At 39.4% G+C, this 13,472-nt stretch overlaps 1 protein-coding gene across 1 annotated transcript in view; it reads right to left on the bottom strand.

Moving 5' to 3' along the window:
- Positions 1-3,678: 3,678 nt before the first annotated feature.
- The window catches only part of CAPN5 (calpain 5), a 153,267-nt gene continuing 143,473 nt past the window's right edge, over positions 3,679-13,472 (bottom strand). The window contains exons 12-13 of the mRNA XM_051987062.1: positions 10,286-10,422; positions 3,679-7,553 (exon numbers count right to left, since the gene is read on the bottom strand). Of these exons, the coding sequence (XP_051843022.1) occupies positions 7,371-7,553; positions 10,286-10,422 (320 nt within the window). The 3' untranslated portion in view covers positions 3,679-7,370. The remainder of the gene's footprint in view (positions 7,554-10,285; positions 10,423-13,472) is intronic.

Raw genomic sequence — 13,472 nt, forward strand, 5'->3', positions numbered from 1 at the left:
GCATTGAACCATACTGTCTTTTTCAGTTGGCAAAACTGAATTGCAAAATCTTTCCTTCCTTCCTTCCTTTCTTTGAGGCAATCAGGGTAAAGTGACTTGTCCAGGATCACACACTTAGTGTCTGAGGTCAGATTTGAGGTCATTCCCAATTCCATGTAAAGCACTCTATGCATATGGTACCATCCAGATGCCCCTCCCTATTTCTTGCCCACTGTGGTTTCCCCTTTAGTCCTAATGGTCCCTAACAATCTCTACCCTAAAGTGTCTAAATGACCTACTCAGTTCAATAAATTCACCCCTCCACTCAAGAACTACTGCCTACAGCTGGTCCCTCCTTCTCTGTCTTCTTGTACTTCCCTCTAAATATTTTTCATCAGTCTAGCTTGATAGCCTATGTGATGTTCTTCCCACTCACCTCCTCTCTAGCAATTAGTTTTCCTGGCCTACTTCAAGATTTGAACTTAAATCCAATTTTTGGCAGAAGACCTTGGTCTCTACCCCATTCCACCCCACCCTAGGACCCTCCCCCTTTTATACTGTCCAGATTTTGTATATTCATAATTGTTTGGAATAGGAGCTCCTTAAGGATGGGCAATGTATTTTTGCCTAGATATCCCCAGAGCTTAACAAAGATACTGGCATACAGTAAGTGCTTAATAAATGCTTGTTGAATGACTGCTCCTATCTTCATCTTCTAGCTTTAGTCATACATCAGGGTAAGTCATATTAGTCAAGTACGTCTGTGCCTCCTCCCCCTCAATTCTAACCCTCTTCCACCCATAACCCAATAGGGTTCTAATGCAAATGTATTTTGAAGATTTTGTGATGTTCTTCATCATCCTCAGTATTAAACCTAGAATTCCAAAGCTGAAAGTGGGAAGAGACTTCAGAAGATGTCAAATCATTCAACTGAATGGAAATTCCTTCTACAAGCAGTCATTCTTTGGATCCTTTTTTTGGACACTTCCAGGGACTGAGGGAGTCTACTGCCTCTTGAGGTAGCCCCTTTCACATGTGGGAAGACCAGGAGACATCTCTAATGGAAGGTGAGTGTATTATGTTTCTAGTCTGGGCAACACCTCCCCCATAATAAGTAGGAATGGAATTTGGACTGCGAAATCTGAGATTTAAATGGGTTTAACAGTTTTTTCCACAGGAGGCTGTTTGCCTTCCTAGGAAGTCCTGAGGGGCTGAACAAAGTCCCTGATCATCATTGTTCATAAATGGTAGGTGAGATTTCTTCTCCTGGGACTAGTATAGAAGGCTGAATTTAGTAGGCATTTAATAAATGAATTTCTTCAAAACAAAACCAAGCACTTGTCTCATATTATTATGATTATTTGCATGTGCATTCACGTACTGAGCTCCACATGGGCAGAGACAATATATTGGGTAAACTCAGCATCTCCTCCAGTTTAGCCCAGTGTTATATGTAGTGGTAGTCTTGTGCTCGGGGCCCCATGGTCACCCTGCAAAAATTTCTCTGCCCTGTCTCTCTCTTACTCAGCCCTGTAGCCAACAGCTCTCCACAAGGGGAAGGATGGGAACAGGAAGCCAGAACAGGAGGGTGATTGTATTAACTTCCTGATTATAAGGCTCAAAAGAGCCTGATGGAAAGGGTCCAGGATAGATTGATTTTGCATTGCATTAAACTGGATGAATTCTTCCCTGGATGAAATAAGATTGACTCTTCCCTCTCTGGAATTGGATTGATTCTTACCTGAAAATGACGTCTACCCATTGTTGGAGTAGATTAATTTTTCTCATATGGAACTGCACCATTTATTTATTTATATCGCTGATAAAAGGGCTATTTCTATATAGAACATCACTGATAGAAGGGCCATTTCTACATAGAAAATTGTGATTCTTCATTTCACACATTTTGCTTTTTAAAACAGGCAGAGAGGAAGAAAGGGAGAGGGGGGGGAGGGAAGGAGGAAGAGAGACAATATTCCAAAATTTCCTCTGAACTTTTATATTCTTCCATGTTTTCTGTTTGTTTTGAGACTATATCTCCCTCCAGTAGCTGAGGAGCCAAATCTTCCTGCTGATCTTCAGGGGCAATCTGACCCAATCCAGTTCTGAGTGGACTGGTTCATCCCTGCCAACTTAGCCAACCTAGTAACTCATTACTCTCAGAGGCTCACTTGGTGCAGAACTTAGTGAATAACCCAATAGCATAGGAAATGTAGCTCAATACTCCTGAGTTCAAGTGATGTACCAGCCTTAGCCTCCCTAGTAGCAGAGATTACACCTTCATCACCCTCACCTCAAGCATTTTTTAAAAGTCTATTGGCCCTTTTGGAAGGCATCACTATTGCTAACTTCTCCCTTTCCTTCATTTCTTCCCTTTCTGCATAAACATCAAAACCCAAGTGAACTGTGCTAGTTCCATCTTGTTGGAAATGGGTTTACTCAACATTAGTTGTTTAGTCCTTTTTCAATTGTGTCTGGATCTGTGACCCCATTGGGGTTTTCTTGGTAAAGATCCTGAAGAGGTTTGCCATTTCCCTCTCCAGCTCATTTTACAAATGTGGAAACTAGAGCAAAAGGGTTAAGTGACTTGTCCAGGGTCATACAGCTAGCAAGTGTCTGAGGTCAAATTTGAAGAAGTTGCATTTTCTACCTTCAGGCCCAGCACTCTACTGCTCTTCAATATATATTCATTAAATTGTCTACTACGTGCTAGATTACGGAGATAACAGAGGTAAGAGAGTTCCTGCCCTCAGCAAGCTTCCATTTTACTGGGGAGGGAAGAGGAACATATGTACAAAAAATGGGTAAAAATGAAGTACGTAAAAAGTAAATATAAAGTAAGGGGATGAGGAGCGCCAATAAGAGAGAGCATCAGAAAAGGCCTATGGTACTAGGGCTGAGACTTGAATGGAGCTAAGGATTCTACAGGGGTTGGTAGGTGATGTGGTGGAAAGTGTGAGTCTTACAGTCAAGAAGAACTGAGTTCAAATCCAGCCTCACTTAGTAGCTGTGTGATTTACCCTGGATTTACCCTGTTTGACTTAGTTTCTTCATCTAAGTTGGAGAGGGAAATGGCAAACCATTGCAGTACCTTTGCCAAGAAAACCTCAAATATGGTCATGTTGGGCACAACTCAGGAACAAAGATTCACAACAATGTATAAAGTTTGAAAACTCCCACTGAGAGTGGGAGAATCTTTGGGGAGTTGGGTCATAAGCCCTTGGAAGGGAGGAGTGCCAACTTAGCTCTTCTACACAAAATCCAAGCCCTTGAGAAACATTCTCCGACATTGGTAGGGGGGTGGATTGGACTGGAATCGGGCAGGAGAGGGAGATCAGAGGCAGGAGAAAGACTCGTCCTTTCCCCAAAGTTTGGTGTCCAGCCCACACCAACAAGGTAAGACCTGTGTCCCTGGGCTTCTCTTCAAGGACCAACTCAAAGGGCAGTGGTCCAGAAATCACAGAATTGCAGAATTTGGGGTTACAAAACCTCTTGGGTGCTCTAGTTCAATCCTCCCAGCCAGAGAAGTTAAGAAAGAAGGTGGAAGATTAGGGCTGTGAAGCAGCACCTCTGGATCCAAAGAGAAGGCATTCTCCACCATTCCAGAGCCAAATCTGATGCTTTTTCCAGTATGGGTTTACTGTTCTATTATGTCATAGATATTACTTCCCCCACAATCCAGATAAAAGAAATAATAAATGAACAAAAAGAAGAAAAAGAATTTATTAAGTATTTACGAGGTGCCAAATACTGTGCTAAGCTGTGAGAATACAAATACAAAAGCAAAGGCAATCACTACTCTCAGGAGCTTATATTCTAAGAGGTAAAAACAACACACACAAGGATGAGAGGGGGTGGGGTTGGGGGGCACTTTGGTCCAGAATGTAACAGATGGTGGGGGAGCAACATACCCCTTCCAAGAACACTGGCAGAGTCAATTTGATTGTGGTTCCAGAATTAGAAGGGGGTGTAGGGAAGCCCTAGTGGGAAGCTTGCTGGCGAGGCTGGTAAGAGAAAAGAGGGCCATGCAGAGGGGCACGAGTCAAAGCACAGTGAAGGTCTGCCTGAGAAACAGTGGGTGAGGGGAAGGAGGTCTTCCCCCTTGGTACTGCAGGTATCCAGGCAGGACCCCAGCTCCAAAGAAGAGAAGCTATGATTTCTGACTGGCCAGATCCTGTCCCAAAGACGAATATAAATCTCATCTGGAATTCTGGGCCTCAGAAATTAGGAGGTTAAGAATCAATTTAAGTCACTTATGTGAGACAACAACCCCAAAAGCAAATACGAATCTGAGCTACATAAAAAGAGGCGTACAATCCCTAGGGAGAAAGGCAAAAGCCCCACGGTCCTTTGCCTTGGTCAGGCCCATCTGAGATATCGTGTCCAGTTCTAGGCACCACATTTTAGGAAGGAAGTTCACAAACTGGAGCACACCCAGAAAAAGGCAACTAGGCTAAGACGGGGTCTGGAAATCATATGAAAAGAACAAAAAATCTTTAGCTTTAAGGAAAGAGGGGTGGAGACTAAAGACTTCCATATTCAAATATCTGAAGGACATTCATGTGGAAGGGGGATAAGGATTGCTTTGCTTAGACTTTGCTGTAAGAACCAGGAAAAATGAGTGTGTTATGAAGAGAGCAATTTCTTCTTCACGGAAGGGAAAACTCCCAAACAAAGGGGTGGAATGGACTACCCCCAACAGAAGGTAGATTGAGTATTACTGTAGGATGCTATAAGACAGGAGATGACCACTAAGGTCTCTGGTCTAACATTCTGTAACTGAGACACTTACACATATAAGTACTATATATGTAAATATGGTATACTATATATTTACATATATGTATATTTGTGTATATACAAACACACACGTGTGTGCACACGTATACCTATATTCTTGTCTTTAGAACTGAACTCATCATGAAAAGCTTGACAAACAAGTATTTTTGGCCCCATCTCAAAAATGGGAAAAATCGAGGCACAGAGAGGTTTAAGTGACTTTGCTCATTGTCACACAGAGAGTTTCAATTCGAGACCCATATGGATCACCTTGGGTCTCACAGATGAGTTTTAGGATGAGAAAAAAAAAAAACTGACTTTCCTTCCTTTTTTCCCTTCCTTTCCTTTCTTTCTTCCTTCCTTCCTTCTTTTTTCTCTTTCTCCTTCCCTCTTTCTTCCTCTCTTCTTACTTCCCTCCCTCCTTTCTTTCCTCTTTCCTTCTTTCCTTTTTCTTTTACATTCTATCCCTTCCTAATCTTTTACTTCTGCTCTTCATACCTCATGAGCCTAAATAGGAGTATAAACTCTCAGATTATCTGAATGGACACAACCTAGGGAGAGAGGTGTCCCACTGGCATATGGCAGAGATAGAGAAAAAGGATGTGAAAAGTCATGGTGAGAAGTCAAGAACTGGACTATGTCCAGTTCAGTAAACCTTGGTCCTAGTGGCAAAAGTCCTAGAGATGAAAAGTTCCCAGGTGTCTTAAAACGAAGAGTGACAGAGAAACAGGATTTCCTTCCTCACTTGATCCCCAGGAGAGCAAAAAAAGGGGCTCTACCTTACAGAGCAATCATGCCTTAACTAGACCTAGGTTTGCAAGCTTCAATAAAGATTCTGGCTTTCTAACTACAAGGGGAATGGCTTTCAACCTTCAAGAAATTATGGGATCTTTTTTCCTGATGTTGATCTGGAGAATGAAAGGGCTCAGACACAACTGAGTCATTAGGATCTCTGGGCAGACTTAGGTGTTTCTAACAACTGAAAGGGCCTCCTGGAACAACAGATGTTTGGCAGGAAATATTAAACTGTCCATATCTCATGAATGTGCCAGGGAAACCCAATAAAATCCTTCAATAATTACACAAAATGCCCTGATCTTTATCCAATTCCAAATCCCAGTTATGGGGGGATGGGGGGGAAGGTGCAAAGGTACCCAGATTCCCACTCATCCTATCTCTAATTCCTTCCACCTGGAATCATGATTTCAAAAGACCCCATAAAATTAGGGTTAAAAAAAAGGTATGGGTTCTGCTCCTCTGTTTCTCTTAATCAACTGAAAACCCCTAGCCTCTAAAATGTGAAATAAGAAAAACCACAAGGACGTGAGGAAGAAACCCATTAAGACACTTTGGTCTTAATACTGAGATGACAAGAAGGAACAGTCTTTGGCTTGTTGGGCCTGTTTTGCTGAAGAAAATCCATTCTGCTTGGAGGAAGAAGGGTGGTCCTTTGGTGCACCCTTTCCCCCAGACCCCGGCTTTGGCATGGCTAAGAGTTCTGTCTCTCATTAGTGCAGGGGCTGCCTTGGCACTGCTCTCTGACACATGCCCACGAGTGCCAGCTATCATCCAGACTGATGAGCAAATGTCCAGCTAGATAGGAACTGATCCTCTCTGGGAGGAGAACCAGTGATAACACCTGGTTTGACCTGGATGAGATGGTCCATGGAATTGTGATCCTTCAACATATGGCAGTTAGTTCAACTTGTGAAAAAAGCTACAGCACTGACGGCCGGTAGAGAGCCTGGCTACATGCACGTGCCCACGTGAAGTCCTTTCACCTCTAAAATGGGCCCTAATGATCTAATGGAAAGCTTTCAAAGCAACCTGGCTATGGCTCTCTTAGTGGAAATCCTAACAGAACTGACAAAAGAAACCATTCTGATGTGAAGATGTCCATCCTTGTCAGGATAAACAATCCTGGTAAGTCCTCCCACTAACAAGGAGTCTGACTATGGGGTGGGCAGTTTGGGGAGAGCCCCTGGCCTGGCCAAAATTCCACCAGATCTTTTCTAAGTCCCACCCAGCCACTGGATACCTTTATACTGATGGAGTCGACCCTGGTGTAACTGGTTGGCCAGTCAATGAAAGCCGAGTCTTTCTGACTCCTGCTTCAGCGCTCTCTCCACTACACAAAAGTGTTGCTACTCTCTCTGAACAAAAGGGACCCTAGGGAGGGCAAACTATCATTACAGTGGGTGGTGGGTAACTGAGAACACAGGAGGAGGGAAAGGGAAGTGGGGGGGAGGGGGAAGAGGAAAGGAATGAGGGGATATTGGCTAACAGAGAATGGGTTAGGGGCAAGAGCAAAATCCACAGAGCCACTGGCTTATAAACAGGTGACTGAGTGGTACCCTGTCCTGGAGTGCTCTTGGTCTTACACCCCCCTCCACTGGCTAAGAGATGCCAAGCGTCCAGAAGGCCTCTGATACCCTCAGACACCATATTCCAGGAGATACATGCATCATTCTTCTACGTAGTGAATCTGTCCTTGGGAAATAAAGAAATCTCATTGTGTGTGTAAAGGGCTCCAAGAGAAAGCTGGAGCCACCCAGGAGCAGGTCCAGCCGTGCCCCCCACGGACCATGGGTTCTCCAGGGCTGGGGAATGCCCTAGATGTGTGTGAGGTTGCTGCTGCTGAAGACCTGTAGGGAGATGGTGCCAGGAAGGTCATTGGTATTCCCATTGCCCCTGTCTTGTAGGTGCAGGGCGTGGGATGTCTGAAGGTCATCTGGATCCCCCTTCAGAGCCACCTGCCCAAGGAACTGATCCAACAAGAATTTGTGGTTCCAAATCTAGGAAAAAAGGACACACATAGTGAGATGTCATAGGATGGAGGTAACAAATTTGTTCTGTGTGGCTTTAGAGAAGTCATATGGGCACAGGAAGACAGTGCTAGATTTAGTTAGGAAGACTCGAGTTCAAATCTAGTCTCACTTACAAGCCACGAGACCCTAAACAAATCATTTAACCTCTGACTGCCTTGATTTTCTCATCTGTAAAATAGGGATGATGAAAGTATCTTTTTCCCATTTCAAATGAGAAAAGATAGTAAAGCACTTTGCAAACCTGGAAGTTCTTTATAAATACCAGCTATTATGATTATCATTACTAAGGCCAGTTCAATTAAAGCAAATAATATGAATATTATTAAGTACCTATTCTATTTCAAGGTATCAGAGACACAAAGATAATACTTCCTCAAGGACCTTATATTCTACTGGGCAATATGACATATATATATATATATATATATATATATATATATATATATATGTATGTATGTATGTATGTATATTGAAAATACAAAGTAATACCAAATAATTTCAAGAAAGAATACTAGTAACTTGGAGAATCAGGAAAAGAGCTGTGAAGAAAGTGGCATCTGAGAGGTCAGCTTTGGGGAAATTGAGATCTTCAAAGATTTTTGCTTAGTGTAAGGAATTTAAAATACACAAAGTTAAAAGAAAAGACTAAAGCAGAAACATGTTTCAGATGAAGCAGAAAGGGCTTGGGAAAGCAATAGATTTCAAAGGTATGGCAAAAAAATAGAAGATGAAGTTGCATTTTGTTAAAAGGTACCATAAACAATCAATATCAATACTAAATATATATGCACAAATTGACATAGCATCTAAATTCTTAAAAGGAAAAGGAAAATGAGTTACCAGAGGAAATCATAAAAATATAAAAGTGGGAAACCTCAAATGACTCTTCTCATATCTCAATAAACCTAACCAAAAAATAAAATAGAAAGTGAGGACCTGAAGAGAATTTTTAAAAAGTTAGAAATAATGAGACCTATGAAGAATACTGAATGGGAATAGTAAGGAGTACACTTATTTCTCAAGCATGCCATCATTAAAACTGACCACATTTCAGGGCATAAAAATCTCACAAATATTAAGTGTATCTTTTACTAAAAACAATGAAATAAAAATACATTCAAAAAAGCAAAGATTAAAAATAACTGGAAACTAAATAATTCAACATAAGGAAAAGCTTTCAACCAATTAAATCGATGCGAAAATGGAAGGGACTGCCTAGCAATGTTACAGAATAGATTCTTATTTATGGAAGGGCTGGACTAGTTGACTCTGATACCTCTCCCAATCTAAGATTCTATGGCTCCTAACAGAAAATTGGGGGAGAGAGGAGGGAGATTTGAGCCTGGGCTATATATTTCAAGAACTCTAAACTAAAGCAAGGGTTAATTTGAAGTTTCATGGGCCTTCAAGGGGTCTATGGACAGATTTTAGGAAGTCTAGGAGCTTGAATAGGAAAACAAATTATATCTTTATTTTCACTAATCTCTAATTGAAATTCAGCATTTCCTTACATTATGAATTAAAGAAAAAATATTACTCTTAAAAAGTGGTCCATTAGTTTTACCAAATTGCCACAATGGTCAGACTGCCTGAATGCCACATAAAATGCATTAAGAATTCCTAGTCTAGAACAGCAATTAAATTTTTTTGAAGATCAAGATAAATAGCAAAGCTCTAATACTACTCTCTATGAGCTGGGGTTTTATATCAATTAACTGAAAGGGGACTTCTAATTTATTTAGATCAAGTCCTTCACGTGGCACTCTCTCCACCCCACTTCTAACATGGGAGTAACTGAAGAATTTTGTGTTCAATTGTGGTGTAACAATTTAGGAAATGAATCAATAAACTGGAAAGTATGCCAAGGAAGGAAATGAGGTTGGTAAAAAAAGATTGAAGAACAATTAAAGGCATTGGGAAGATTTAGTCTGGAGAAGAGAAGACTAAGGGGCAACATTATAGATAGGTCCAAATATTTCAAAGGCTGCCCTATGTAAATTGGGTTAGATTTTTTTTTTCCTGTTTGGTCCTAGAGGGCTGAAGTAGGAGTAATAAGTGAAAGGTGCAAAAGGGCCAGTTTAGGCGTGATGTCAAGAAAAATTCCCCTAATAATTAGAGTCATCCAAAGTGGAAAGAGCTACTTTGGGAAGTAATGGGTTTTCCCTTTTGGTGGAAGTCTATATTTTAGAGAGGAATTGTGTTTAAATAGGGGTTGGAACTAAAGGATCACTGCAGTCTCTTCCAACTATGATATTCTGTGATCAAATGGGAAACTGAGGTGTAGTGAAATAAAAAGGTGCATGCAATATCATGGTATGCTTTACAAAAATGAAGGAATGCTCAGGTTTGGAGCTAGAGGATTTAAGTTCAAGCCTTCAGACTTATTAACTTTTTAAAAACACCGGTCAAAGCTATGTCATTCAAAACTGTTCTCTCATTTGTAAAATGGAATAATTTTATTCTCAGCAGCTACTCATGGTTTTCATATGAGGAATGTAATACAAGACTTTTGGACATCCTGTATATGAAAGGTGAGTTTTCATTGTTTTGCTAAGATATGATGAGGTTAGGACAGGCTAGGATAAAATTTTATTCTATTCTCTGTGTTCGTTTTAACTTATCAGACTTCTTCTCTTGGAAGGTAATGTCTAGGGATTAGGTTGTTCTAACCTGTGACCCAAATGTCCAGACAGACTCACCTGGACTATGATGGGCTGCTCCGGCTTCTTACGATAGAAAATGCCTTTCACATCATACTCTGGGGTGCCATTATGCTTATGAACATCCGATCGGACTGTCTCCCCTTCACATTTGATGATCACATAGGAATTAGTTCCTGTAGGAAGAGAAATGGAACATGGAGAGAACTTGGAAAGGAAAGAGGTAGGGAAGAAAGGTTATTGTATGTTTAATGAGCAAGGCCACTCTGAGAAAACAATTTAGGATTATTGAAGAGACAGACCTAGTCTCAAATCCCGCCCCCCCTTTCCGCCGAGGTCTAGAATTGTTATTTCCAATGCTTCCTAAAAAAAAGGTAGTTCCATTAGCAGTTCATGGATATCCAAAATTCACAATGTCCCAAACTGATCTGATTCTATTGATGGAACCTTTATTCTCCCAGTCATTTAGGTCTGGAAACTTATTGTGTAGTTTATTTAGGTCCTTATTCAAGCATCATAGTATTGTGGCTAGAACAGTGGATTTAGAATCAGATCTAATTCCAAGATAAGACTTTTTGCCTAGTAAGATGCTTCCTAAATAGGCAGAACACTTAACCTCTCTGGACCTAATTTCTCAACTGTAAAACTGGGGGTTGGATTTGCTGGCAAGGTCCCTTTCTGGCTCTAAAGCCATGATCCTAAGAACTCTTATGACTCTGTGATCATTTACAAAACCTTGTCAATCCCACCTTCACATGTCTCATATCCATCCCTTTCTCTTCACTCACATAACCACCCCTGTAAAATATCTCTTGCCTTAACTAGTGCAATCTCTATTTTTTTGTATAATTTTAAATACAAGATAGCTAAGTCTTATATAAACAGTGAGTTGATCATATTAGGAACAAAATATGGCACAGATTCCAGACATAATATCATATGTAACTTTTTTTTTTTTTGTATTCACACCCTTTCCACTCTATGCAATGATTATTGATTCACCAAAAACAGTTTGTTAGGTAGAAAATAGTGAAAAACAGACTTGAAAAATGCTTTACTTCTCTTAAAGAGGTGAAAATAAGTAAATAATTCTTACAATTCTTTTCATTTATAAATTCTTTAAGCTCTTCAAAAGCAGTTTTCTCAAAGCACATACTATCATTAAAAAAAATCTTAGGGGCATCTAGGTGGCGCAGTGGATAGAGCATCAGCCCTGAAGTCAGGAGGACATGAGTTCAAATTTGGTTTCAGACACTTAACACTTCCTAATACATCCCAATTGCCTCAGGAACAACAAAAAAAAATCTCAGCAATACATATATGCACTCAAAGTAAAACATGAAGGTCCATTATCTCCAGAAAATTTTGCATAAAAATTCAACTCTGTAAAACTGTTCCCCTCATGTAATTCTAGGACTCTAAACCACAAATAAGCACTCAGGGCAACTTTATTGCTTCTCATTTCTGTAGGAAATACAGAGTAGCCTCTGACCACAACTGTTTCCTGATGATTACTGTGATACCTTCTCTTTGCTTTTGCTACAAATTTAAATTTATGAATATCCTTTGACCTAACAATACCACTATTAAGCATGAATCCCAAAAGAGCTTTAAAAAAAAAAAAAAGAAAGAAAAAGGACTTATATGTACAAAAAATACGTATAGCAGCTCTATTTTCAGGGCAAAAAATTGAAAATTCAGGAGATGTACAGGAAATGGCAATTGAAGAATGGTTGACTAAATCGTAGTATATGATTATGATGGAATATGATTGTTCTATAGGAAATGATGAGTAGGATGCTCTCAGAAAAAAACTCATGAACTGAAGTCAAGCAAAGTGAAATGTACTGTATACAAAGCAATAAATGTTCTGGGATGATCAGCTGTAAATCACTGTGCTATTCTTATAAGCAGAATGATCCATGATTATTTTGAAGGACTTATGCTGAAAAATCCTAATCATACTCAGAGAAGGAACTGATTGTGTCTGGATACAGACTGAAGTATACTCTCTCTTTCTCTGTGTGTATGTCTCTGTCTGTGTTTCTTAATCTTTATTTTTCTTGAGGGTTTTTTCTTTCTTAGCGTGGGAGATCAATGTTTTCTTTCACAATATGACTTTTATGGAAATGTTTTACATAATTTTACATGTTTTTTTAAGGCTGTAGATAAGAGAGAAATCTGCATTAAAATTTTTTTTAATTTTAAATTTTAAATTTTAAAAACAAATTTAAGAAAATAATTTAAAATAATAGAAAAATATTAAATATATTCAAAAGTTGAAAAAATACTCCTTTTTCAACTTGTTTCAGTAAAATAAAAACAGAATACAGTAAAATGTGAGACTTCAGTGGAGGAAAAAAAAAACTAAACCAACATTTAATTTCTATGCTATGCTATATACTTAAATAAAAAGTAAAAAAAAATTTCAGATTTTATCAATTCATCCTTTTTAAAAGTTACTTTTTATTTCTGAAAACAGCTCAATGTGTATCAAAAGTATTTCTGGGTAACTTCCGTAAACAGTGTCTTTTAAAAATATCTTTATTTTTTGGAATTCAGCTTCTTTAATTTACCTCCCAGTTTCCTTTTTAAATTTTTTTTTATTATAGCTTTTTATTTACAAGATATATGCATGGGTAATTTTTCAGCATTGACCCTTGCAAAACCTTCTGTTCCAACTTTTCCCCTCCTTCCCCCACCCCCCTCCTCAAAATGGCAGGTAGACCAATACATGTTAAATATGTTAAAGTATATGTTAAACACAATATATGTATACATATCCGCATAGTTATTTTGCTGCACAAGGAAAATCAGACTTAGAAATAAGATAAAAATAACCTGAGAAGAAAGTCAAAAATGCAAGTGGACTAAAACAGAAGGAGTTGATTCATTCTTATTCATACTCATTTCCCAGAGTTCTTTCGCTGGGTGTAGCTGGTTCTCTTCATTATTGAACAATTGGAACTGACTTGGTTCACCTCATTGTTGAAGAGAGCCACGTCCATCAGAGTTGATCATCATACAGTATTGTTGTTGAAGTGTAAAATAATATCCCGATTCTACTCATTTCACTCAGCATCAGTTCATGTAAGTCTCTCTATTACCTCCCAGTTTTCAAGTTTAATCACAGCTCCTTTACCTTCAGAATGTGCAAGTGCAATGATGTCAGTTTCCAAGTCCAGTGGCTGCAGATGTCCCTGCAGCATTATCTGGGTGCTAAATG

This window comes from Antechinus flavipes, chromosome 3, assembly GCF_016432865.1.
Source record: "Antechinus flavipes isolate AdamAnt ecotype Samford, QLD, Australia chromosome 3, AdamAnt_v2, whole genome shotgun sequence".
NCBI classification, from domain to species: Eukaryota; Metazoa; Chordata; class Mammalia; order Dasyuromorphia; family Dasyuridae; genus Antechinus; species Antechinus flavipes.